Source organism: Labeo rohita, chromosome 5, assembly GCF_022985175.1.
Source record: "Labeo rohita strain BAU-BD-2019 chromosome 5, IGBB_LRoh.1.0, whole genome shotgun sequence".
Taxonomy (NCBI): Eukaryota; Metazoa; Chordata; class Actinopteri; order Cypriniformes; family Cyprinidae; genus Labeo; species Labeo rohita.
In genome coordinates this window covers 7,313,332-7,340,296 of record NC_066873.1, presented here as the reverse complement: position 1 = coordinate 7,340,296, position 26,965 = coordinate 7,313,332, and the positions used below count along the sequence as shown (strand labels likewise).

General features: G+C 39.2%; 1 protein-coding gene across 1 annotated transcript in view; it reads right to left on the bottom strand.

Annotated features, from left to right (window-relative positions):
• Positions 1–26,965, bottom strand: part of LOC127164698 (integrin alpha-M) — a 75,522-nt gene that overhangs the window by 32,175 nt on the left and 16,382 nt on the right. The window contains exons 5-10 of the mRNA XM_051108723.1: positions 19,009–19,123; positions 18,383–18,516; positions 18,054–18,199; positions 17,718–17,871; positions 14,100–14,232; positions 13,921–13,994 (exon numbers count right to left, since the gene is read on the bottom strand). Coding sequence (XP_050964680.1) covers positions 13,921–13,994; positions 14,100–14,232; positions 17,718–17,871; positions 18,054–18,199; positions 18,383–18,516; positions 19,009–19,123 — 756 coding nt within the window. The remainder of the gene's footprint in view (positions 1–13,920; positions 13,995–14,099; positions 14,233–17,717; positions 17,872–18,053; positions 18,200–18,382; positions 18,517–19,008; positions 19,124–26,965) is intronic.

Genomic DNA, 26,965 nt, shown 5'->3' with positions numbered 1-26,965 from the left:
TTTGTTATTTAATAAAAGCTTGCATATGGAGCCGCTCGCTTCACGTCTCCCTCGTTCTCTCATACAGGCTACATAAAATTATAATGTAATTAATAAAAGTTTAGTACACACATCATTACTGGAAAAGCACATTTGCAGCGGACCTACACTGTCATGGCTAGAACAGTTAAATTAAATTGTGTATTTGCAGCCTTTTGTGCAATTGTATATTGTACAATTGTGTTTATTTTATGTAAAATGTGAACAAAAATAAAAGCAATTAAATGTGTTATTATAATTAAAATATGAAAATTAAAATGACGGGTAATAATAGATTTTGGCGGAATTTTTACAATCCTGTCCATCAAAATGACGGGCAATGTTAAAGTCTAACGCAACCTCTGATATACACATACACACTGATCAGACATAACATTAAGACCACTGACAGGTGAAGTGAATGACACTGATTATCTCTTCATTATGGCACCTGTTAGTAGGTGGGATATATGAGGGAGCAAGTGAACAATTTGTCCTCAAAGTTGTTGTGTTAGAAGCAGGAACAATGGGCAAGTGTAAGGATTTGAGTGAGTTTGACAAGGGCCAAATTATCATGGCTAGATGACTGGGTCAGAGGATCTCCAAAACTGCAGCTCTTGTGGGGTGTTCCCAGTCTGCAGTGGTCAGTATCTATCAAAAGTGGTCTAAGGAAGGAACAGTGGTGAACCAGCGACAAGGTCATGGCGGACAAGGCTCATTGATGCATGTGGGGAGCGAAGGCTGACCCGTGTGGGGCTACTGTAGCTCAAATTGCTAAAAAAGTTAATGCTGAACAAACAAGTCTGATCCATGGAGGCCCCATCTCGCAACTTACAGGACTTAAGGGACATGCTGCTAACAACTTGGTACTAGATACCACAGCACATCTTCAGGGGTCTAGCAAAGTCCATCCTTGATGAGTCAGGGCTGTTTTTATATATATATATATATATATATATATATAATATTATGACCATTCTGCAAGTTAATGGCACATTGTAGTGGCATCCCAAAGAGGCACAAAATCACTTTCACTGACTTTTACCATAACCGCTCCCTGTTGGTGGAATGACCTGTTGCCCAACTTGATCCAAACTCTCTATTCTATCCCCCCACCCCCCAAAAAACACTGACTTTGATCAATGCAAGCAAAATTCGTGCAAGCAGCAGCCCGGAAAATGGAGCGCAGCTAGAAGAAAACAAAACTAGAGGTATTTCGTATTGCAAGAAGTTAAAACATCATCTCCTCCAGAAAAGCCTTAAAAACTGTTAGATCTGTGATCAGGTGGTTGCAATCTGTACTTCTTAAACACATCTGGTCCAAAATGCAGCAGCTGGAGTTTTTACTAGAGCCAGGAAGTATGACCATATTAGCATGGTTCTGTCTACACTGCGTTGGCCTCCTGTTAAACATTGTACACTTTTTTTAAAATCTTGCTAATTACTTAGTTCCTCAGTATTTGAGTGAGCTCCTATCACATTACAGTCCGTCCACTGCAGTCTCAAAATTCGGCCATTTGATAATACCTAGAATTTCAAAATCATCTGCGGACAACAGATCCTTTTCCTATTTAGCCTAATTAGCTGATCTGTTGAAAAGAGATGGTCTTCATCCCTCCAGACTTGGTGCTGCTTTTCTCTCTAGAAATATGGCACATAATCTTCAAGTTTGTAATTGACTAAGGCCCAATCCCAATTCTATTTTCTACCCCTTTGCCTACCCCTCGCCCCTTCCCTTGCCCCTTCCCCTTGCCCCTTGAAACAAAGTGGGAAGGGGAAGGGTTAAAAATGTTCCCCTAAGAAATGGGACACCACTACTACACTGTCATACGTCATCATACGTGGATACAGTGACAGTTTCGCCGTTTTCTCCAACATTACACAACTAATTAAACTCGATCTGTACATTTTTAACTTTAATGCAGAATTTAGATATTAGCCGTCAATCACTCCCTGTCACTGACACTGCGCTCCGCTGAAACTCGGAACTGGCCGTTTTTTCTCTCTCTCTCAACCAACCTTTGTTCCGGATTTGTAAACTACATTGAAATTAGGGGTGTGTGATACGACGATTTTTCATTGTGGCAAATAAAATGTCTCCACAATCTGCTTTTGAAGAAATATACTATATTTCGTGCTACAGCGCACATTCTGTCAGACGCAATTCTGGTGCCTCCGTCTCAATATACTGTACAACGCGGCATACATTCACATCAAATGATAACTCAGCTTCAGAGTTTCACTCAGTCTTGTATTGTAGAATGTACGCTCAGCACCGCCGAGAGTTTAGCGCCATCGTTAAAACGAAACCGAAAGTAAAACGCGCGCGAGCATTCAAAAGCAATTTTAATACCCCACGTTTAGAGAGCGACTCCCCAATGTGCGCAAATTAGACTACATAACATATATAGGCTGTAGGCTATAGGTTGTGTAGTTGTATTTAATACAACCTTAATATTCATTTGGTGCTCCTAAATTTTTTTGGGTTTTTCGAGCCCTGTAGATAAAAATATATTTTCTAATATCGTGCAGTCAGTGCTATCCGCTAGCAAACTTTAGCGATTTTTTTGCAAACGTTTCTTTACAGAACATCACCGTAAACACAAACACAAGACTGAAGGTAATATACATATAATGAAAAATTGTCATAAAAATCCTTATTAATGGCAAAAATTACTTACATTTATGGGTCTGCTTGCTCGAGTGAGCAGCCATGTTGGAAATTTCTCTTAGCCCTTCGTTTGAAGTGAGGTCCCGAAAAATCTTCGTTTGGAGGGCTATCTAGCCCTTCCCCTTCCCCCTACCCCTCCAACCAAAAGAGAATTGAGACACCCCTACCCCTACACGTGAACGCGCCAAACGGAAGGGTAGGGGAAAGTGTAGGGGTAAGGGGTAGAATTGGAATTTGGCCTAACTGGGGCCTAGGTCAGGCTGCTAGCTGCCTCATGTCACAGAACTCAGTTAATTCTTAGCACATTGCCATTTCCCAACAGCACAGCAGTAATGACTTTATGAACTACTGTACTTGATACCGTTAGAAATAAAATTATAACCATGTAGCCATCAGTTACAGTATTGTATCAGATAGTGTGCTATAGATCCCCTGAAGAACAGTTCCACTCATTATCTGCTATAAAAGAGGAAGAATTGTATAAACTCGTCAAATTATCTAAACCAACAACATGTATGTTAGACCCTTTACCATCTATGCTACTATAAAATGTGCTTCCAGAAGTCATAGATCTTCTTCTGAATATTGTGAATTTGTCATTGTCATTAGGATATGTCCCAAAAACCTTCAAACTGGCTGTTAAGCCTCTCATTTAAAAAACAAAAAAAAAAAAAAAAAAAAAAAACACAACTTAACTCTATAGAATTAGTTAATTACAGACTTATCTCAAATCTCCCCATAGTAAAACCCCCTGCAGAGAGTTTTATATAAACACTGTGAGCGTTAGTTTAACACTTTAACACTTTTAATGTGCTTTTTCTGTCAAAGATACTAGAAAAGGGAATATCCTCACAAATAGGTTCTTTCTCAGAGAAAAATGGTATCTGTAAGGATTTCCAATCAGGATTTACAGTATACCATATCATATTACTGAGACCACTCTCATTGGGGTTACACATCACCTGCTCTTATCATCCAATCTCTTTGTTAGTACTACTGCATCTTAGTGCTGCATTTGACACTACTGACCAAAACATATTTTGAATAGATTAGAAAATTATGTTGGCATTAGTGAAAGTGTATTGGCATGGTTCAAATCATACTTATCTGACCACCATCAACTCATAGCAGTGAATGATGATGACCCATCACAAGTGCAGTATGGAGTACCACAAAGCTTGATACTAGGACCGTTTTTTTTTTTTTTTTTTCCCACACTTTACATATTACCCTTTAGGAGATATCATCAGGAAATATGGTGTTAGCTTTCACTGTTATGCTGATGACACTCAGCTCTATATTTCTGAGCAGCCCAAAGCATACCAATTTGCAAAAACTGAATGCATAGTTGATATAAAAAACTGGATGACTAATAATTTCTTACTGCTAAATTTTGAAAAAAACAAACAAACAAACAAAAAAAAAAAAAAAAAAAAAAAACAAATCAGAGGTGTTAATTATCAGACTAAAAAACCTCTACATGTAATAACCTAGAAAACTGTATAACACTTAATGGCTGCTCTGTCAATTCTTCGTATTCAGTTAGGAACCTAGTGTGCTATTTGATAGCAATCTTTCCTTTGAATATTTCTAATTTGTAAACCCACATTTTTCCATCTCAAAAATATATCTAAATTACAACCTACAGTGTCCTCCACTAATACTGGCACCCTTGGTAAATACAAGCAAAGATGGCTGTGAAAATAAATCTGCATTGTTTATCCTTTTAATACTTCATTAAAAAAATTAACAAAATTCTAACCTATCACTGAAGTAAAAAAAAAAAAAAAAGATGTTCAGAACCTCTGGTAGGAAAATAAGCCCACAACATTAAAGATCCAGCAGTATACTTGACTGTGAGCATGGGGTACGTTTTGTACCAAACCCATCAGAAAGCTATTTTTTAAGTTTGATCTGACCACAGAAGCCAGTCCCATTTGAAATTCTGCCTTTTCTGGGCAGATTTGTAACATCTTTAGTTGATTGGAATTCTTAATTATTGTCCTAATTATGGAAAGTGGGATTTTCAATGCTTTAGCTCTTTTCTTACAGCCACTTTCTATTTTGTGAAACTCAACAATCTTGTTCTGCACATCAGAACTATATTATTTTGTTTTATTCCTTGTAGTGATGCACCGATACCACTTTTTCCAGTACTCGCCAGATACCGATACTTTTATTTTTGGTACTTGTCGATTCCGAGTACCGATACCGATATTTTAAAATTTATCGGTAGATTTGTACAATATAGGGTACAGAAACTAAAAGAATATGTATAATGTTAGTTGATCAACTTCATTTATCAAATAGATACAGTCAAACCAAAATTTATTTAGATCACATTATCATAAACTGTGTCCTGCACCCACTAGTAAAAAAAAATAAAAAATAAAAAATAAAAAATAAAAAAAGGATCAAAAGATGGTATATATATGCTTTCTGAATAATTTTTGGGTTGACTATATATCCCTTAGTTATTTTTATTTTTACACTTAATTATGGCCTTTAAAATGTGTTTTGTTACTTTCACTGTTTTTTGTCTTGCTCTATGGTACATCATCTTCAGTTTAATACCATTAAACTGCTCCATTGCAGCGGCTCAGTACTGTAATCACGCGAGCCACTCATTATGAATCTCCTAACTCTGATATTTTCAGAAATACAAGTCGTGTTTTTTCATCTGAAATATGCTGCTATTTGGGCTATAATCCAAAGCGACTTAAATAATGCAGAAACACTTGTGAAGCAAGCAAAACATGTGCAAGTACAGTACTGCCTATCGCATTTCACACAGGCTGCTATAGTTTCACTTTCGCCGGACAGTCGTGTATGCTTAAGGTTGAAAATAAATGATGTTTATAGCGAATGCCCCTATAACTTTTTTTATATTTACGAATTTGTTTTAATCCAAAAGATGCATGTGCTAAATATGCGAAACATCAATAAAGATCAAGCAACAGCCGCGCTCTCTCTCTCTCTTTCTCGCGCTCTCTCTCCGTTAAATAACTTGTGCATTGATTTACTTCAATTGTTTTTGACATATCTTACTGAACTACAAACTTTCCAGTTATGTCAAGGCGGGATATTAATTCGACAAGCCCGCACATCTTGGCCGCCGCGCGCTCAATCCAATCTGCCTGCTTTGCCTATCAGTTATACAAGCTTAATACTGAATATTTAACATTATTATATTACTTGCATACATATACTTCGTAGACATCCTTAATCTCTAATGACTCCATTCTGCTGTCTGTTGTTTTGTTGTCTGTGTTTCTTTGCCTGCATAGGCACTTGTCACATGATGTGGTATTGGCGTTTGGTATCGGGGCATTTTAACGAGTACAAGTACGAGTACAGGAGCTCGGTATCGGTGCATTCCTAATTCCTTGTGATGGATGATTAAGGGAATTTAGCCTTTGTGCTCATATTTATAATCCTGTGAAACAGGAAGTCATGGCTGGACAATATTATAATCCTAGTCATTCTAGTGTGTTAAATAAATGCAAATATGAATGGGAATATATTTCAGAGATATTTTACTCATTATAATTTCTAAGGGTGCCAATAATTGTGCCCACCATGCATTAGAGAAAAACCTTTATTTCATAATGTAAGTTTTCCCCCACTTTTAATTGTTTTACTTCAATGAAAGGTTAGCATTTTGTGAATTTTTTGAATGTAAGATCAGATAACAAAGCAGAATTTATTTTCATAGCCATCTTTGCTCATATTTACCAAGGGTGCCAATATTAGTGGAGGGCACTGTATGTTCTTAATGTCAAATGCAAAAATGTTAATTCATGCGTTCATGATCTCTAGGTTAGATTATTGTAATGCTTATTGGGTGGTTGCTTTTCACGCTTACATTTTTTTTTTTTTTTGTTTGTTTGTTTGTTTTCAATTGATAACAAGCATTGTTCAATACTGAAGCCACATTTTTAAAACTTTTATTGCTTTCGGATAAAATGCATTCAGTGACCACATTTCTCAAAATTCATGAACACTTTTGTCATTTATAGTCCACAACCTGCAAAACACTATACGCATTTTCAGCACATTTTTAAAATGCTAACACACTGCTAAATGCTAACTGAGAAAAGCACATACAGTATAAAGTCTTATTTGCTATGAAATTGAATCATAATAATTCCAAACACAGCTAACTGCAATTTCATCTGAAAGCCAGGCCATATGTCCTCTTTTTGGCCAGTCCATCACAGGGATGATAAACATGCACACATTCATATTCACACTCACAGTCTCCAGTTCACCTGTCCTGTATGTATTTGGATTGTGTGAGAAGCACAGAGAACTCCACACAGAAATGCCTCCTGGAGCAGCTGGGACTCCAATACTACACGTACAGTACCTCATTATACTAGACATGCTGATGATGTGTGAGTGTTGTTTGTTTTGTTTTTGTTGTTGTTGTTGTTGTTGTTGTTGTTGTAATTATTGCTTTAGGAATTTATTCATTTTTTTTTTTTTTTGAGCTTTCTATTGTTATTCTCAATTTTTCATAAGTAAATTTTGTAAATGTAAATTAGGGCTGTCAAACGATTAATTGTGATTAATCTCATACAAAATAAAAGTTTGAGTTTGCCTAATATATGTGTGTGTACTGCGTGTAATACACACAGATTAACGTATATATTTAAGAGAAATATGTTTATGTACAAAATATTTTTATTTGTATATAATATTGTTATGATTCCTGTCTGGTCTGCCTGCCACCAGAGGTCGCTGTGCATTTCATTAACATTTCACACTACACAGACTGTTGCATTACACCCCGGACTACGTTTCCCATCACCCGTCTGTCTCACCACCTGCCTTGTGGATATCTTGCTTGTTTATCGGATTACCCTTTTGCCTTTCTCCCTGGATTATGTTCGCCGTTCACCGACCCTTGCCTGCTTCACAGACAGCCAGCTGTGTACCAGTGCATCTTTACCGAGGGGGGCCTCGAGTGGCAGTGAGTGGATTCCAGTGAGGCAAACAGATCTACCTGTGCCTGGCGGCATCGACTCCAAATCAACTGGACTGTCTGAGGGTGGAGCCTCCACTCGCCCTGGAACGAAACTTGTCATGAGAGGGAATCAGCCACATGATGAGAGTAGCACACAGAGACTTGAGTCTGTGCTGACTCCAGAGTAAGAGATGGCGGGCAATTGCAACATGCGAAAGGAGGTGGATGATGTACGCTACAGTTACTGTGTTGTCTGTTCGGACCAACACATGTTTGCCTTTGAATCTTAGGCCGAAACCACCTCAAGGCCAAAAGAGTTGTCAGCAACTCCAGCCAATTGATATGCCAATGCAGCCGAGGGCCCTTCCAGACCCCTGCATGCCCATGGCATACGGCACCCAAGCCCATCTTGAATGCATCTGTCATGATAACGATGCGTCTGGACACTTGTTCTAAGGGAACCCCCGCCTGTAGAAATTAAATGTTTTCTCAGGGACTGAATGGTCTGCACCACAGAGGTGTGATGTTCACAGGATGTGTACGCCATGCCCATCTTGGGACCCGGGTATGAAGCCAGTGCTGCAGCGGTCTCATGTGCATCAGACAGAGTGGCATGACCTTGTAGCCTGTTGACGAGCTAGTGGTGCCACCTTCCTGCGAGAACTGGACCGTTGGATGGGTCTGGCTGCAGGTCCGGCTTGCTGCGGGGCCTTAGCCATTCTTGCAGAACAAGTGAGCAGATGCCACACTGGCCTATTTATACCTGAATGTCCGGGGCGTGGCCAGCTATGCAAATTCTGTACACCCAATTTCATTGGCCTTTTCTCATGATGTAAGAGGTGTTTGGGCTCCCAAGAGCGACCGCTAGTGTCGTACACGACACAACGTCGGAGTGAGCGACAGAAAGGGAACAACAGTTACCATGGTGAATACACAATACTAAAATTAACTGTTAATAAAAAATGGAAACTGCTCATAAATAGAGTGACTATCATACCTTCATGCAAATCCTTCAAAGCTAACACATGAAGTACCAGTTATGTGATTTATTGGTACTTCACTTTTATTTCACAGGTTGCATGTTCAGTTTCTTTTGCACTTTGGTAAAATGATATACAGCACAACTGAAGAGTGCACTTTAGCACGGTATTTTGTCTGACAGGACAGGAAAGACCCGGCCAACAAAAAAAAAATGTGAATTTGCCTCCATTTATTTTCTGGTTTCTGTCAGTTTTTTTTTTTTTTTTTACATGAATCACTTCACCACCGTCACCCTTCTTTGCCTGGAGCAGGGGAACCACTCCTTCGAGGAGCATTTGGAAGAATTCCTTGATCTCTCACATTGGACCACCTTCCCGGACAACTGCCTAAGCATGCTCCTGTACACTGGACTTAACACCACTAACATGCACAGTTGTCCGGGAAGGGCCCTTCGAAGGAGCTTCATGGACAATGTCGAGTGAGTGCTGGTGTCATGTGGATCGTTCATAACCATCAGACTAGCGGATGACGACACCAGCCCCACTCCAGAACCAGAGCCCAGCCTACCATCACCCCACTGTGCAGAGCATCAGCCAGAGCCCGCAGGGACCAACTAGCCATTGCAAAAAAGAGCGACAGTGCTGAGGATTGCCCAGAACCTGAGCCTCAACCGACGTCTGACCAGGTGCGAGAGCCGGCAACAATGCTCAAGACAGTGAGCATGGCATCTGCTCACTTGTTATGTTCTGAGGAGTCGAGAAGCGTCTCAACCCTTTCAGAGGCAGTCTGAAGGAGTTGTGGCATAAAGAACACAACATCTCCTCCATCAGGGAACGAGGGTTACCATACATAACCGAGACAATCCCTTACTGTCATTCACTCAGATGTTGTGTCGACTGTATGACACTAGGGATCCCTATACCTAAATGCCACAACTGTTGGACTCCATCACGATTGTACAAGGGCGCAGATACTAACAAGCCAACGTGTTACAATAAATGCACCTCTCCTCCTCGTAACCTTCCAACGTCCAAGACCTAGACCTGCTCTTTCAACTGGAGAGCCGCCATAAAGGCAGAGGTCCTTTGGATCACATCCAAAGTCCAGTGGGAGATCCTTTGTTTGGAGATAGTGTTCCCCTTCTGCTGTCCTCCGAAACAGACAAAGAGCTGTTCAGAACATCTAAAACTGAGTATGTTCAATATAAATGTGAAGGGCACAGACTGGGCATAACAAAGGGTTGGGATAGGCTGGGTTTGTCAAATAAATCACTGCTTGCAGGTCTCATGCACACAATAATTCAAAATTGTTCACTCTTGTTTCTAAATATATGAATGTACAAAATACAAGCCAGCACAAATTGCACAGATGGCACAGAGTCTGTATACGAGAAGAGTAAAGAATCTCTGTGGTCACCATAATCAGTGGAAAGTTCAAAAGAACAGCAAAAGAAGAGTGGAAGGTATTAATTATTTTTTTGCCCGATAAGTGATTTATTTAGATTATAATAACCACTATTGTGTACGTGTGTGTGTGTGTGTGTGTGTGTGAGTCGTTCAGGTAAACCTGAACCTGGAAGGCTATCTTTCTTCTCTGAGAAAAAAAAACAAAACAAAACATAATTTTTGAAAGGGGGGTCTAGGAGTAGGGTTAGTGTAGGGGGATAGAATATACAGTTTGTACAATATAAAACCCACTGCTCTTATGGAATGACACCATAATGACAAATAATAAACCAGACGTGTGATAAATAATAAGACAAAGTTTTTGACACCCTTAACTTAATATTTGGTAGCACCCCCCCTTGGAAAAAATAACTGAAATCAGTCGCTTCCTGTAACCACGAATGAGTTTCTTACACCTCTCTACTGGAATTTTGGACCACTCTTTTTTTGCAAACTGCTCCAGGTCATTCAGATTTGAAGAATGCCTTCTCCCAACTGCTGTCTTGAGATCTCTTACAGAGGCAGAACAAGGATTGTGGTTTTGTCACATAGGTTTTGGCAAACTCTAGTCTTGGTTTTTAATGCAGTGGTGTCCTCCTGGGTCTCCTACCATAGCGTCCCTTTTCATTCAGATGGCGACGGATAGTGTGAACTGCCACTGTTATACCCTTTGTCTACAGATCAGCTTGAATTTGTTTGGAGGTTAATCGGGGTTCATCTGCTTTTCAAACAATCCTTCGTTGTAATTTTTTAATTAATTTTACTCTTCCGTCCACGTCCAGGGCCATGGGCTGTAAACCTCTTGATGATATTGCGCACAGTGGACACAGGAGCATTAAAGGAGAAGTCCACTTCCAGAACAACAATTTACAGATAATGTACTCACTTCCTTGTCATCCAAGATGTTCATGTTTTTGTTTCTTCAGTCGTAAGAAATCATGTTTTTTGAGTAAAACATTTCAGGATTTTCCTCCATATAATGGACTGATATGGTGCCCCGAGTTTGAACATCTAAAATGCAGTTTAAATGCTGCTTTGAACGATCCCAAATGCGGTTGTAAACGATCCCAGCCGAGGAAGAAGGGCCTTATCTAGCTAAATGATTGGTTATTTTTCATTAAAAAAATATAATTTAAATACTTTTAATCTCAAATACTTGGCTTGTCTTGCTCTCCCTGAACTCTGTGTATTCTGGCTCAAGACAGATTTTTATGTTCTTTTTTATGTCGAAAAAACGTATTTTCACCCTCAACTTCAAAAATCATTTCAAAATCATCCTACATCGCTGCAGAAGTTCCGACCCAGTCTTTGCAAAGTGAGCATGCAAAGAAGATCAAACACCCTTAACAAAAAAGGTAAAACAGCAATATAGGACGATTTTAAAGTGGAGGGAGAACATGAGATGGGAGTTTTTCGACATACCCTAACTGTCATGAACCAGAAAAGTTTGGGAAGAGCAAGACAAAACGAACGTTTGACATTAAAAAGTATATAAATTGTAATATTTTAATGAAAATAACCGATTGTTTTGCTAGATAAGATCCTTCTTCCTCGGCTGGGATCATTTACAACCGCATTTGGGATCGTTTGAAGCTGCATTTAAACTGCATTTTGGAAGTTGAAACTCGGGGCACCAAATCAATCCATTATATTAGAAAAATCCTAACATGTTTTCCTCAAAAAACATAATTTCTTTACGACTGAAGAAAGAAAGACATGAACATCTTGGATGACAAGGGGGTGAGTATATTATATGTAAATTGTTGTTATGGAAGTGGACTTTTCCTTTAAGATCTCTGGAGATGGACTTGTAGCCTTGAGATTGTCCATGTTTTTCCACATTTTTTTTTCAAATCCACAGACAACTCTTTACACTTCTTTTCTCTATGCTCGGTGTGACACACAACACAAAAGTTGAGTCAACTTTTCTCCATTTTAACTGGTCACAAGTTTGCTTACTATATTGCCCACACCTGTTACTTGCCAATCATTTTGTCCAGTCCATTTTTGAGTTCTGTGTGAAATTTTATCAAGTTTGACTTTTCTTCTCTTTTTTTTGTTGTTGTTGTTGTTGCAGTGCAAACAAAAACAATAAGCATGTAAATACCAAAACATTTGCAATTGGAACAATTTTCTGAGCGAAGTGTTGCATTTTCTGACAGAAATGCAAGGGTGCTGATATTTTTGGCCATGACCGCATCAGGACATGGGATGACATGGGTATTACAAGGATAGGGTGACTTATGAGGACATTACCCCATGTCCCCATTTTTTCAAAAGGCTTATAAATCATACAGAATGATTTTTTTTTTTTTTTTTTGAGAAAGTAAAAATGTGAAGACTAGGTTTAGGTGTAGGGCGATAAAAAAATATATGGTTTTTACAGTATAAAAACCATTATGCTTATGGAATATCCCCACAATCCACAAAAACAAACCTCTCTGTGTGTGTGTACCTACTTAACCATATTTTGGGGACACACTGGTACCCAGAAGTGAGAAAAACCTGACCCTGAAATCACCAAAAACCTCCCTTTGAGGACTTCCTCACTTGTAAAATTGTTTGTTTTGCTATTTGTGAACACACAGCATGATACAAGTGAAAGAAACTGAACTATGATTGATGTATCAGAAGAAGGGAGACAAACGGCATCAAAGACAGCATTTTACTTTACATTATGCCATGTGATACTGTATATAGAGGCATTACCATAGTAAAGACTGCACATTACTATAACTCACCTATCATCTGACAAATTCAGTTGCAGTATAGATTCAGTTATATGACACAGTGAGGACATTTACTTCATTGTCAGTCAACTCTAATACAAAACCTTATGGCCATGGCATACCTACATCATACATTTTGATACAGTAACACTGTATTAATACTAATAAGTAATAACACTGTATAAATAAATAACACACTGTATAAATACTTGTAGATTACAAACATTATGGATTTTATGTGAGTTACACAAGCTAGGTAATGTAAGTGTATTTTCTAACATGACAATTATTGCCTTTATGACTGCAATTATTTCAGTAACAAAGGTGATTTGAAACGTGTCTCGCATTGTTTGCTCTTGAATTAACTGTTAAAAATACTAAACTGAAAGAAGATCACAATGTTTCAGTGATTAAATCAAATGTTCTCAATATATATTACAGTATTCTTATGTTTTGAAACAATAATTGAGTGGATAAAAAGGACTAGTGGTGTTACAAGTGTGATCAGTTTGTATTTTTGTAGAGTCAAATATTTTTGAAAATATATACCTTACTTGTGAAAACAGTTCCAAAGTGAATAAAAAAAACTGTAATACAGGCAATAATTGTCATGTTAGAAAACACACTTACATTACCTAGCTTGCATAAATCACATAAAATCCATAATGTTTGTAAAAGTATTTATACAGTGTTACTGTATCAAAAGGTATGATGAAGGTATAACATGGCCATAAGGCCATCTGCTGGAACAGTTTACTGTCAATGCAGTATGACATATAACTGAATCTATACTGTAACTAAACTTTTCAGATGAAAGGTGAGTTATAGTAATGTGCAGTCTTTACCATGGTAATGACCGTTGCCATCACGCCTCCTTCATTACATTATGACTGTGTTTTGAAAATATGCTGAAATGTTTGAAAAAAGTGCACTTTTGTTTATCTGTTGCGATATTAGTACAAAGAGTTTTGAAAATGTAATAGTTGATGAAAATTGTGAAAAACAAATAATAATACAATAAAAATGAAAATGTAAAAAAAAAAAAAAAAAAAAAAAAAAAAAAAAAAAAAAAACAGCATTTTAATAATATAGGAAAATGTTGCTTACCTCAGAAAGTGACACACTAAAACCCCCCTGTGATAATTCCATCTGAAGAGAGCTGAAGTTCCCTGTATCAGTTCCTACAGCAACAGATAGAAAGAGCATGCAGGATTTCCTTCAGTGAGATTTTTATTTAGATATTATAGATTGTTTATATATTATAGATCTCTACTACTGCCCAGTACCTTCAATGGAGAATATTTTTTCTCTTAGTTGGTTTAGTATCAAGGTGAGAGCACTGAAACTCTCTGTCTCAAACACAAACTGAGGGGAAGATGCAATCAGCTCCAGCTCAGGATGAGAGTATTCCTTACCAATCTTACAAAAAAAAAAAAAAAAAAAAAAAAAAAAATTCACTTATTAAAAACACAAACACTTGGGGAATAGAATGATGTTGCATTAAATCTTTTTATGAAATCTATTCAAAGGAATGTTACAGGTTAAAAACACAATCCACTTTCAGACAATAAAGCCGGAAAAATAACTGGAAAACTACACTCTTAAAAATAAAGGTACTTCATGATGCCATAGAAGAACATTTTTTGTCTAAATAGTTCCATAAAGAACCTTTAACATCTGAAGAACCTTTTTGTTTAACAGTTTATAAAAAGGTAAGAAAGGGATGAGTCTTTAAAGAACCTTTGTCTGAATGGTTCTTTGCGGAACAAATAAATGGTTCTTCTATGGCATCATTGTGAAGAACCTTTTAAAGCACCTTTATTTTTAAGAGTGTACTGGACTTACTTTTTCTGTAAATACACAGCTGTATCAGCTGTTCACACAAGCTTTCGTGCTCTGTTTACACTTGGTATTGAAATGCGTTTTGGTTGATCGGATCACAAGTGGACAATGGAGACACATACCCGTTTACACCTGGCATTTTAATCCATCTCTTTTGTTCACTTTTGACCACTTCTGACCAGATTACCCCGTGGTGCTAATTATGTCAAGAGGAGGGTGAATGGGTAGATCCCTCTGTCAGCGTTAAAACACATGCAAGAGGGCTGAAGTTATCGTGCACCAATATTAATATTAAGCTCAGACAAATTTCACACATTCGCAAAATTAGACAAGAGAAAAATGTGGAGAGCAGCTGCTTTTGTTTCAGCAATGGTAGCCTCAAGACCCCACTGAACAGTGTGGATTCACATTAGAAAGTCAGGAGTGGTGGAAAAACATTGTGCTCAGTACGTTTAATGATCATTAGTGGCTTGAACATTTTCGTATGCAAAGGCAAACATTCAATGTTCATTGCGAAAAATTGGCTGCTACTATTGATTTTGAACTGTCAATATTTGGTCAGTAGGCGGTCTTTAGCAGCTGTTCAAATGCATTCGACCACTTGCGCATCTACACCATGAAAGCAATCTGATCAAATGTGTTTTTGACCCCTTCTGTATGTGGTCGAAAGTGGACAAGCTCAAAATATTTTACACCCTGTTTACACCTGTAATGCCAGTTGTAAACAGGGCCTCAATCTTACTTTTAAGATACTCTTCATACGTCAGCACCAAAATACCTGTAAAGTGTGTGATGTCAATAATTGCAAATGACATTTAAAGATCTCTGCCATTTTGTTTATCCATCCACATGAAAAGAAGTGTGCATCAATTGTATTCTCTAATTATAGTCTCTCTAGTAGTCCTCTAATCATAATTACAATCATTTGCACACGTTACAGTTCATGAAAAATAATTGCCATAAAACAGAACTGAGCTCATCCAATTTCACTATATGATGCTAGACAAAAACAATGATTGCAAAGTTGAAGGCATTATGTTTTCTTGTTTGTTTTTTCACATAATGCTAAACTCCCATGATGTAAACCACTGACAGAACACAGATGGTTGTCATTCATCGTATTAAAAGTAAAGTATTTCTCTAAAATTAATTTATAATAGTATTTTTGTAAGCATTGTAATGGAACACAAAAACAGCACTTCCAGACCGTATGAGTGTTCATAGAGGTAATCTTATTCTTTGTTTGGACATAGAATAATAGTGATAATTTACTGGTAATATCACAACTTCTCATCATAGAAAATTGCCAGAAGTGGTTTTCTAATTCTTTAACACATCTCTGGTCTCTTCTCTGTAGTGTTTCAGAGTGAATCAGCCAATTTAAGATTCGATCAGAACCTTGTTGAAACACAGGGAGCTGAATTCCACAAAAAGGCCCAAGACAACATGGATGATCATAAATCAGATCACAGTACCAGCCAGCCTGAAGTGAGTCTAACCAACCAACACTTTCACAGTTTGAACAGCATGCAGCATTAGAACAAAAGAACACTTATTGATAATTCCACCTCAAGAAGGTGATTGTCAAATTTGGGGCAAGTAACCAAGATTAATGGTCAAAGAGATGCACAGCATGACCCTCACATGTAAATGCATGATGGAAATCATGAGCTAAAGACTTCCTCAGATTAACTTCCCCCACCTATGAGATAAAGACCAGACCGAGATTCTAAGCCCTTTTGACCTTTTTGTTCCACACAGAACATGTCCTCACATTCACAGAACGACACAGAGTCTTTTACATGTAGATGCACCAAAATTATGCTTAAAACGAATATCGCCTCTAAACGAATATCATTCTATTGCATAGCTCCATATCATGTATGTAACCCACACATCTGACTATCATGTTCTGATTACTCATTGTGTATGCCATTTTGAATAACTGTTTAATAATTATTAGGTTCATAATCGTTTTTACTATGTTTGTGTTTGAATATTCATGCTTTAAACTAACTTTCTATCAATCAATTCTTGGTAAAATGAATTATATTCATGTTATAGAAATCACGTCCAAATTATACTCTGCAAGAGCGGGAAAATTCGGACCATGTGAATGATAAGATAACATGTTAATTTATGTATTGGGAGGAGAAACATAACAACATCCCGAGCCGAGACAATGTCTAATTGGTCAAGACACCATTTGAGATGTGTCCAACAGCCCAGTTTAAAAACTGAAGACACCATCAAAATTTGCTCTTAGCTATTGCTTTTTGCCATCACTTTTGCGTTCTTTGAGTGCTCCCTGATTTGCATGCCAGCTACTCCTCTAAAAACCATGAGGAGGGTCATCGCACTTTTGTCTTTCCTTTAGTTTCTTTTCCATTGAGAGTTTCACGTTCTATATTACGTTTTGCCGCTAAACCGTGTCCTAGACCTCTGTGCCCGTCTCAAAACCTCACATCTTTAATATTTTCATTCTTCTAAGCTCATTCTTTCCTCACTTTCTCTCTTTATGCAAACTGTTGGAATCAAATTTTGCCCTTAGCTATTGATTTTTGCCATCACTTTTGCCGCTGCTTTTTGCGTTCTTTGAGCGCTCCCTGGCTTGCATGCCAGCTGCTTCTCTAAAAACCATGAGGAGGTCGTCACATTTCTGTCTTTTTTCTTTAGTTTCTTTTCTTTTACAATGTTTACAATGTGTTTATGTGTTAGATTAGTTTATATGTCTTAGATTTATCCAATAAAGTCTTATTTATATTGAAAAGAGAAGTATCTTGTGTTTTGTGCTTACAAGTTAATGTCTTAAGCTGACCTTTTTACCTCGCTAATAAATAGTGGTTTTACTATATTTTTGATATTAATATCCATTGCAAAGTTGATGTTATATGGCTCTTTCAATGAATCACGAGCTGACTCAGTAAGCAGCCATAGAACAGCGATTCTGTTCAGATTTCCTTATATCACACTTGACCTCCAAATGTTTGAAAGCACAATAGAGTTTCAGCTGTATTTAAGATGTAATATTATTTCAGTTTTATTTAATTATTTGTGTTTACCCCAATAGCAAATCGTGTAATGCCTCGTTCATTGGCTTTAGGGATGACATTCTTAAATTCTTCTTTGGGGTCATTTGATTTTCCATCAGTGATCACCAGCAATAACTTCTGAGAGTTGCTTCGCATGCCCACCTTCTCGGAAAACATCTCTTCTCTGAGGGGGAATAAAAGAACAATATAAAGAAATAAACTGCAACTCTGGTGTTAGACTGACATTCATATCATAGCAGCTAAGAATTATTCTGCATTGAACAACAAATTATATTGCAATACTGGAGTTAGGACATTGCAAGCCATCAAACTAATAAACATGAATACAATTACTGTTGCACTCACAGCACAAAACGTATTGCAGAAGGTGTGTATGTATGTCCCTGTGCCTGGGTCACATCTTTCATTAGTTGGTCGGGGTCTCTATTCACTGCAAAGTTCTCAAAGTGAAAGACAGCCGACACCCTTGTGGAGAATTTGGCAACTGCCACCTAAGACACATAAACAATAACAATAAAAAATTGAATGCTACAAAAATATTATTACTATTTTTTTTTTTTTTCAAACTACATGACATTTAAAATCTGAACAGATTTTACATCACTATTAGGCATCATACACTTGTCAAGTTTTTATATGGCTACAGAGAAAAACTGCCATGTGCACATACACACCTGTGCTCGTGTATCCAAAAACATTGCAGTTAAGTTCTTGATAAATCTGATCATTGTTTCAAAATTTTCTGAGGTGATACTGCCAGAGTCATCAAACAGAATAACTGCATCCAGAGGGGGAATAACATGACACTCTAAAATACACAGAAAAAAATAAATAAATCTGACATAAAACTGCATTGCAGCAGTGTAAGTGGTAATGCATAATGTGTAATCTACCAGAAAATCATATAATATTTGCAACATACTATGATTTGGCATCTAATTATTGTAATCCTGCATATATTCATAATAGATAATATAGTTGGGACACAGCTTTTGTCTGTGTATGTTAATAAATGACAAATGCAAACTATGTCAAGGATATAAAACACAAATTACATGACATTGGATAAAAATACATATTTTAATAAATTTTAAAAAATTTATAATAATATTATATAATATAATAACATAAGATTTATATAATATAATCATATATATATTTGTTGCTTAATGGATAAATAATAATTTGATTTTAATTAGGTATAAAGACAATGTTATGTATAATATTACTAGAACACAGCATTAAAACATTAATATTGTGAATGTTATAAGGTTGCATTATCAGTAAAGTGTTGCAATACCCTGGAAAGCTGGCTTCAGTGTGTCAGCAGCAGTAAACTGTGGACTGATCGTCACACACTGACCATTAAGATAGTTAAACCCCTCACATTTATGCTTCAGACGAGGGCCACACACCTGGAAGAGAGACAGAGAGTTAGAGAAGAATTTTAAATTAAGAAAATAATTAAAGAACAAATAAAATTTAAATTAGTGTTAAAAATAATAAATAGAACTTACAGGTCCAATAAAGTAAGTCTATTGGACACATTTGCAAACATACAACCTGTAACTGTCAATTCTCATGTCACATGCAAAGAGACTAGCCAATAATAACAAAGAGGCATTTAAGTCTTAAAGTGGAAAAAAAAAAGAGTTAGAGAAAGGATGAAAAATGGCCATCACATAAAATGTGACTAAAATGTGTTTCCCTTTCAAGGAAACTCACACTCTGTCCATTACAGTTCACTATGGAGAAAGCAATCAGTGTGACAAGTGGTGTAGTCCTATAGAAAATGTCTCGGGTTACGACTGTAACCTCTGTTCCCTGAGAAAGGGAACGAGACACTGCGTCAGTAACGACACTCTGGGGAATCCCCTCAGCGTAGCGCATCTGAAGCATGAATGAAACTATTCCAATCCTGATTGGCATTGCGTCATGACGTAACACGTGACGGCATACTCGGAAACTACAAAGGGACGCCGGCACACAACAGAGTCAGCTTTCGTGATGAAGCAAGCCGCTCCCGGCCATGGAGAGGTGTGGCAAAGAGACGCAGTGTCTCGTTCCCTTTCTCAGGGAACAAGGGTTACAGTCATAACACGAGATGTTTCCTCTCAAGGGGACTCTAACTGCATCAGTAATGACACTTTGGGGAATGGATACCCACACCGCCACACCGAAACATGCCTGTCCTCGTGTGAAGCTGAACCAGGCATAACTTAGGACGAGAGCACTCGTGCACCTGGCATGGAGGGGAGGTGCAGGCTATAAAATCTGATGAAAGTATGCAGGGTGAACCACCCAGCCGCATCGCAGATCTCCTGCAATGGGACTCCTGACAGGAGGGCCTTAGAGGACACCACGCCTCTAGTACAGTGGGGCCCTCAAGGCCACAGGTGAAGGCAAACCACCCACCTGATAGGCCAAGGCAATAGCCTGAATAATGCAATTACTAATCATCTGCTTAGAAGCAGGAAGTCCCTTCTTGGGTGATCCAAAGCACACCGACAACTGTTCTGACCTCCTCTAACGAGAGGACTTCTGAATTAAGATGTTCAATGCTCTGACAGGGCTGAGCAGATGAAGCCTCTCTACCTCCGCCTGTACATGAGGCGGAGGATGGAAGGCCTGAAGAACCACGAGCCGTGCCACATTAGATGGCACCTTGGGGACATAGCCAGGCCTAGGATGTAAAATGGCCTTAACTCCTCCAGTGGCAAACTCCAGGCAGGTCGGTGAGATAGTCAAGGCCTGGAGATCCCTCACTCTCTTGAGCGAAGTAATTGCTAGGAGAAAGACCATCTTAAAGATCACGTTCTTCGCTGTAGACGACTCGAGAGGTTCAAAGGGGCAAGTGACAGCCCCTCAAGGACCACAGCCAGATCCCAAGTTGGGACTCTGGAACGAGTTGCAGGCCTCATCCTCCATGCACCACGGAGGTACGACCAGCTGGTGCCTCCCCAGAGGCTCAACATCTAAAGGAGCGTGGAAAGCCGTAATGGCAGCCACGTACACCTTTAGTGTGGATGGGGTAAGACCAGCAGAGAAGCGATCTTGGAGGAACTCCAGCACTGAAGCCACTGGGCAGTTAACTGGGTCCAACCCACACTCTCTACACCATGTGGAAAACACATTCCACTTCAGGCCGTACAATCTCCTCGTGGAGGGAGCCCTGGAACTGAGCATGTTCTTGATCACCCCAGACCACAGGCCAGCCTCTAGGTACTGAGCCCCCTCAGGGGCCAGACCCACAGTTTCCACAGCTCTGGCCAAGGGTGAAATATTGGGGTGAAATATTGTGCCCCCAGCCTGAGACATGATGTCTGAGAACCATACCCGGGCCGGCCAAAACGGGGTTACCAGCAATAGACTGACCCCGTCTCTCAGGACCTTCTTCAGAACTCCTGGGAGCAAAGCGATCGGGGGAAAGGCATCCAGACATAGCCTCAGCAATGTCTGTACCGTGGCATCCAACCCCAGAGGGGCTGGATGCGTGAGTGAAAACCACAGTGGACAATGGGTCGTCTCTTGAGATGCAAACAAATCCACTTCCACTGGGCCAGACCTCTCACAAACTGCTTAGAGCCTTGTGGACCGCTAGCATTTCCAGGCAATTTATGTGCCATGAGCAATGCTGGGTATGCCACAGACCTTTTGCAAAGCGGTCGTCCATGACCACGCACCAGCCTGTAAAGGATGAGGAAAAAATGGCAAACCCCGGAGTTGAGGCTGAGACCTGGGCTGGAGGAAGCGTTCATCCAATTTGCTTGATACTTGTACTTCCTGCCTTTCTTGTCTCCAGTTAATGTTAAGTCTGGCCACAGCACGAGTCAGCACATCAACAAGCTCCTCATGTGCGTGTGAATGTCGTGCCGAGCTCTCCACGATTTCACCTGCCTCGATGCTGAGCACGTCTATTTCCTCAGAATCAGACAGTGCACAGGAGGTTTCACGGGCGGCTTCCACTCAGGGAGTGAGAACATCGGAACTGTCAGACGAGGACTGATAATGTGCCATGGCAGTCTCGAGGCCTCCCGACAGATCCATCTGCCAGCCCCACGATCTAAGCCAGCTCATCAAACACGGCCAGGCGGAAAACAATGAACACACAGGTGATGTGTGTCCCCACCCGTTAAAAACCTTGGACAGGCATGCATGCACTGCTTAAACTGACCACTCGCCATGATAGTAAAGACAAACAATGCTAAACAAACAATGCTAAACAAGACTTTTTTGAAGAGCAAAAAAGCTGACTCTGTTGTGTGCCGGCATCCCTTTGTAGTTTCCAAGTATGCCATTGCATGTTACGTCATGACGCAACGCCAATCAGGATTGGAATAGTTTCTTTCATGCTTCAGATGCGCTACATTGAGGGGATTACCCAGAGTGTCGTTACCAATGCAGTTTGAGTTTCCTCGAGAGGGAACAGTGGTTTAGTATTATCCAGTCTCCTTGAAAAGCCTGTTGGCCTCTGCTGTTTAACTAAGGTGATTTTGGAAGGTTTTTGTAAACATTTGTTTCTTATTTATTTGGTTCTACTGTTTTTGCTGATTTTTACTTTATTCAAATGTTGTGTGATTTATTTAGCCCATTTTATTTTACATCAAGGTTCGGGCTATGCTGTGCCACCAATCTTTCTTATTTGTTTTGCTAATAAACTTTCTATGTTTCTTATTTATTTGGTTCCACAGTGTTTATTGATTTTCAGTTTTGTATAGGCTATCTATTTAAACTTGTATAAAGTATTAGTTATTTTATATTAGGCATATCATGGTGTATTTTTATTCGTTTTGTTTATTAAAGCTATATGATTAACATATAGTAAGTAAATTTGACATTGTATTTTGTTGCTTAAATTTAATTCAAGCATTTGTTGCTGAATTGACACTACATTGAAAGTGAAAGTAAAATTTGCACTGTGCTTGTACAAGCTATTTAAAAGTGAAGGAAGTGAGGAAAAGAGGGGAAATACAAGTGAGCTAAAAATGACAACTGATAGATGCTGAATTGCCGCTAATTTGAAAATGACAGTAAAATGTGCACGGTTGACAACCTATTTAAAAGCAAAGGAAAGCCAGGAAAAGAGGGAAAACTATGTGATCCCGATATTATTGGCTGTTACAGCGAGAGAACTGCGCTCATTGCCGGTTGCTCTCTGTGTTTGATGTTTTTGAGTGACATTGAGCACAGTTCTCTCACTGCCTGCAAGTGGCCACACGCACTCAGTGATAATGAACCAATTATAACAAAGAATTACAAGTTTCATGCAACAGTATGGGGCATAATTAAGAGGGAAGCTAACATGACAGATTATGGACTTGCAAAGAAACAAAACAAGTGAGCACACATGCTCTATCCTTGAGGGGGCAGCGTGTGCAACCTGTGAGTGCTTCTCTATGAGAAAGCTTCGTTCTCGTCTGTCCCTCTTCTCAAGGGAAGAAGGATGGCCATCTGTTCCCTGTGGCTCAGGACCTGCCACTGCTGAGGCACGGAGCAAATTGAGATCACAGGGCTCTCAGGTGGAGCTGGCTGAGGAATATAAGAAAAGTATGTCCCTTTTCCTGTTCTTCGGCCATGGACATTTTATCTCTTATATGTCCACTGATCTGGCAACCAGTGCTCTGTTGGCTTCCACCCATAATGAGCAGGAGATGGCTGAGGAAGATGAAGATGTTGATTCTGAGTCTTCTACTTGGCATTCCTGCCCTGCGTATTGTAAGGCCTCTATCGAACAAAGAGAAACAAAAGAGAAACAGCATCACTACATTCCAGGAGAATCTAAAGCTGCCCCCCTCCGACCAGCCTGAACAATAAACTTCATTTACGGCCATGCCTATGGACTCTCAGGAGACTATTAGAATCTTCTGATCCCAACAATAACACCTCCTTGTCTGGATCAATCCTGCGTTATCTCCCCGGGGGACAAAACACCCCCGTGCAAACCACATGGGTTAATGGTGCTCCTTGACCGGTCTGCTGATAGGAAGAAACACAGGAAGAGAGCGATCAGCCAGACCCATCACGAGTACCAAAAGAACAATAAAATAGTGATAGGAGGAATCTCCCCCCCTCTTCTGAGGCCATCTCAAAAACAGATGGCCAGGGCAACTGGTTACCAGCAATGCATAAATTGATAATCGAATAAACACGAAAGACAGATTTACATTGACACGTCCCGCCTGCAGGGTATGCGGGTCACTACAATGTGACACTCAGCATTCCTTTCTCCCCCTCTCAGATACGTCCAAATGTTCTTTCCCTCCAACAAAGAATACACAAATTTATACAAACGATCCTAAAGGACAATCATTTATCTCTGCTACTAGTAGCGCAAATAACTCCTAATTATGTGTTGTCTTTTATATGCTTGATGTGTTTATTGTAGCCTACGCAGCTAACCGATGTGTGTATAACCAGTTAGTTATTAGTGTGTATGCAAGATACCCGACGTTTGGTATTAAATAAAAGCTCATGTTATTTCGAAGATGTTGACGTGAACGAAAAGTTGATATTGTATACGAGGTCTGCATTGCAACACTTATTGAAGAGATAACAAACTCTTGCAGAAAAGTTGCCTCCACGTGACCGAAAGACATTATGCTAAACTATGCACAAATGAACAACAGTATGGGGCGGAGCCCTGCCTTGCAACCCAAATGATTGGAACACAACTTTATGGGAAGGACTTTTTCGGCCCGGTTGAATTCAAATGTCCAGAACAGCCCAGAGCCTTTCGTCTTCAGCTCGTCTTTAGCTCTCACCAGCGCTCCCGGCTTGATCACAACGTGACTGTGCCTTTCAGAACTCTACAGAACCAGCTAAAGCTTCGTGAAACTCTCAAAGTCCTTGCGACCCGCAACTCCGACTTTCAAAGGACTTCCAGCTCATCACGTCCGGTAACCAAGCCGCCAACCGAGGCTTGAACTGACCAAACTGCATGAAACACCGAACAGCAGAAGCAGCTTGAAACACCCTGACGGCGTGAACAGCGTGAGCCGCTCGCAACGAGAGAAACACTTTGCCAGCGCTCACCTGAGCTCCGAGAGCATCATCTGTGTAACCAAGCAACCAACCGAAGCTTCATCCAGCCTCTCCAACTATCCAATTACCACCGAAGGCTTCCCAGAGACGTCATCCAAAGAACCAGGCAACCAACCAGAGGTGGCGCGATTCCCTCTGCTAAGACGAGCCCACAGAGGAAACCCGTTTCGGCCAGAACACAAGTAAAACAAGGTCTCCTTAATCTCTTGCTGAACTGGTGCTAAATCTCCTTCAGCAGCTAAAGTCAAATCTCTGCTTTTGTGGTTTTCTCAGGTTGCAATTTAAGAACTAGTAGTAGATACTAGATATGCCACACTCTCAGAATAAAAGGTACAGTTCTGTCACTGGGGTGGTACCCTAAGGCTTTCTGTGTGAGTGCACTCAGAAAACCCTATCCACAAGTTTCCAGGGGGCGCTACTGTAAAAAAAGAATGTGGGTACAACTTCCAGCGAGATGACGGACGTAGTATACTGGTGGTATTTTGTGTGCTAATTAGCAAAGTGTTTTTTAGACCATTTGTTACTTTGTAAAGATGCACACCTTCATGAGAGATGTCATTACATTCTTATGGACAACATATGCTTTTTGAATTTGTGTTATTAGCAAGTTTGGATCGCTAAATCTTGAATGACTGTCAACTAGTGAAATGACATTTGAACCGAGACGTCAGAGCTTAAAGGGCACGACAGATGAAGCCTCGATTCGAGGCTTGTTAACGTAGAAATCACTTTCGTAGAAGCCTCACTTTCTGTCCAGTCATGTGCGTGATTCACTTTGCGTTTACATTTTTGACCCCCAGATCTTACTTTGCAAGTACATTTTCATTGGGACCCATTTAATAATTACATTTTTAAATACCGAGTCATACAAGTAGTATGAGGAATACAAATTATTTCAGGAAAATTAAATATATGCCATATGCAATTAATACATGTGTACACTATTCTTATATTACATCATATTGATATTCGTACTGACATTTAATGGCACTATTCAATGGGTATATTAATTTATCAGAGTCAGAAATTCAACAAACAAACACACACACGGTTAGGCTATTATTTGTGCATTTAACATGAATCGATCTATGGAAATTGTGGTGAATGCATCTTCCAACAGAGCTTTAGTCTTTTGGCTGCTTTATTTTTACTAACCACCAGATCGCGCTGTTTTCGACACTCTCGGAGCTTTGAATCTTTTCCCGAAACAGTCAGAGGAAAGTCTCGGTGCTTCACGAGGCTTCATTTGCCCGTCACTCCTGTCAGCTGTTGAATGAATGAGTGTCACGTCCCGCTTGTTTACTTTGAACCGGAAGACGCTCCCACTTTTGACTCAAGGCCTCATGGGGCGTAGGAAACTTGTGGATAGCAGAAGTTTAAAGTATGATATGGCTTTAAAATGCATGATTTCAGCGCAATAGATGTTATAATAAAAAACAAATAATAAAAACTATTTTTTTTTTTTTTTTTTTTTTTTTTGGGCAGAGTATCTGAGATTTGAGCTGTAAAGGCAGCCCTATTTTGGAAAAGGGGACTGGGAGCAGGACACCTGGCAGCAGTTCATTTGCATTTAAAAAGACATGAACAAAAACAGCTTGTTTCTGCTTTTACTCAAAATAGGCATTTTAATATAATATAATAAATGATCTGTGATGCATTCTGAGCTGAAATTTCACAGACACATTTTGGAGACATCTGAGACTACATCTTGTAAAAAGGGGCATAATAGGTGCCCTTTAAGACCTGGACCCATGAATAAAGGATGAAACTTTCATCTCTTTCCATATGTTTTATGAACTTTTTAATAGTTCTTATGTTCTAATTATTTTAATTTAAATAAAATAAATTAATGAGAGAAGATAAAGGATAAAAGATAAATTTCAGTCTCTTAGGGTGCTTTCACACCTGTAGATTGGTTGCTTTGTTCAGAAACGGGTTAAAATTATAACAATGTTGCTTTTTATTTATGGTGCGGTTCGCTTTCACACAGCAAAGTTTCTAAACGGCCCAAATACAAGTCACACGTGAGTAAACTGTCCTCTCATTAGTCAAAGTTCCACGTTTTTTTCCGGGATTCCGCTCAGCTGTTATCTGTCAGGATGGAACAACAGCTTTGCGGGCTTATTATTGCATTTTTTTTTTTTAGGTATCGTTATATTGATTTATAATTTTGAGCAAGAGTCCTGGATTCATCAGGAGAACATTTTTAAAACACA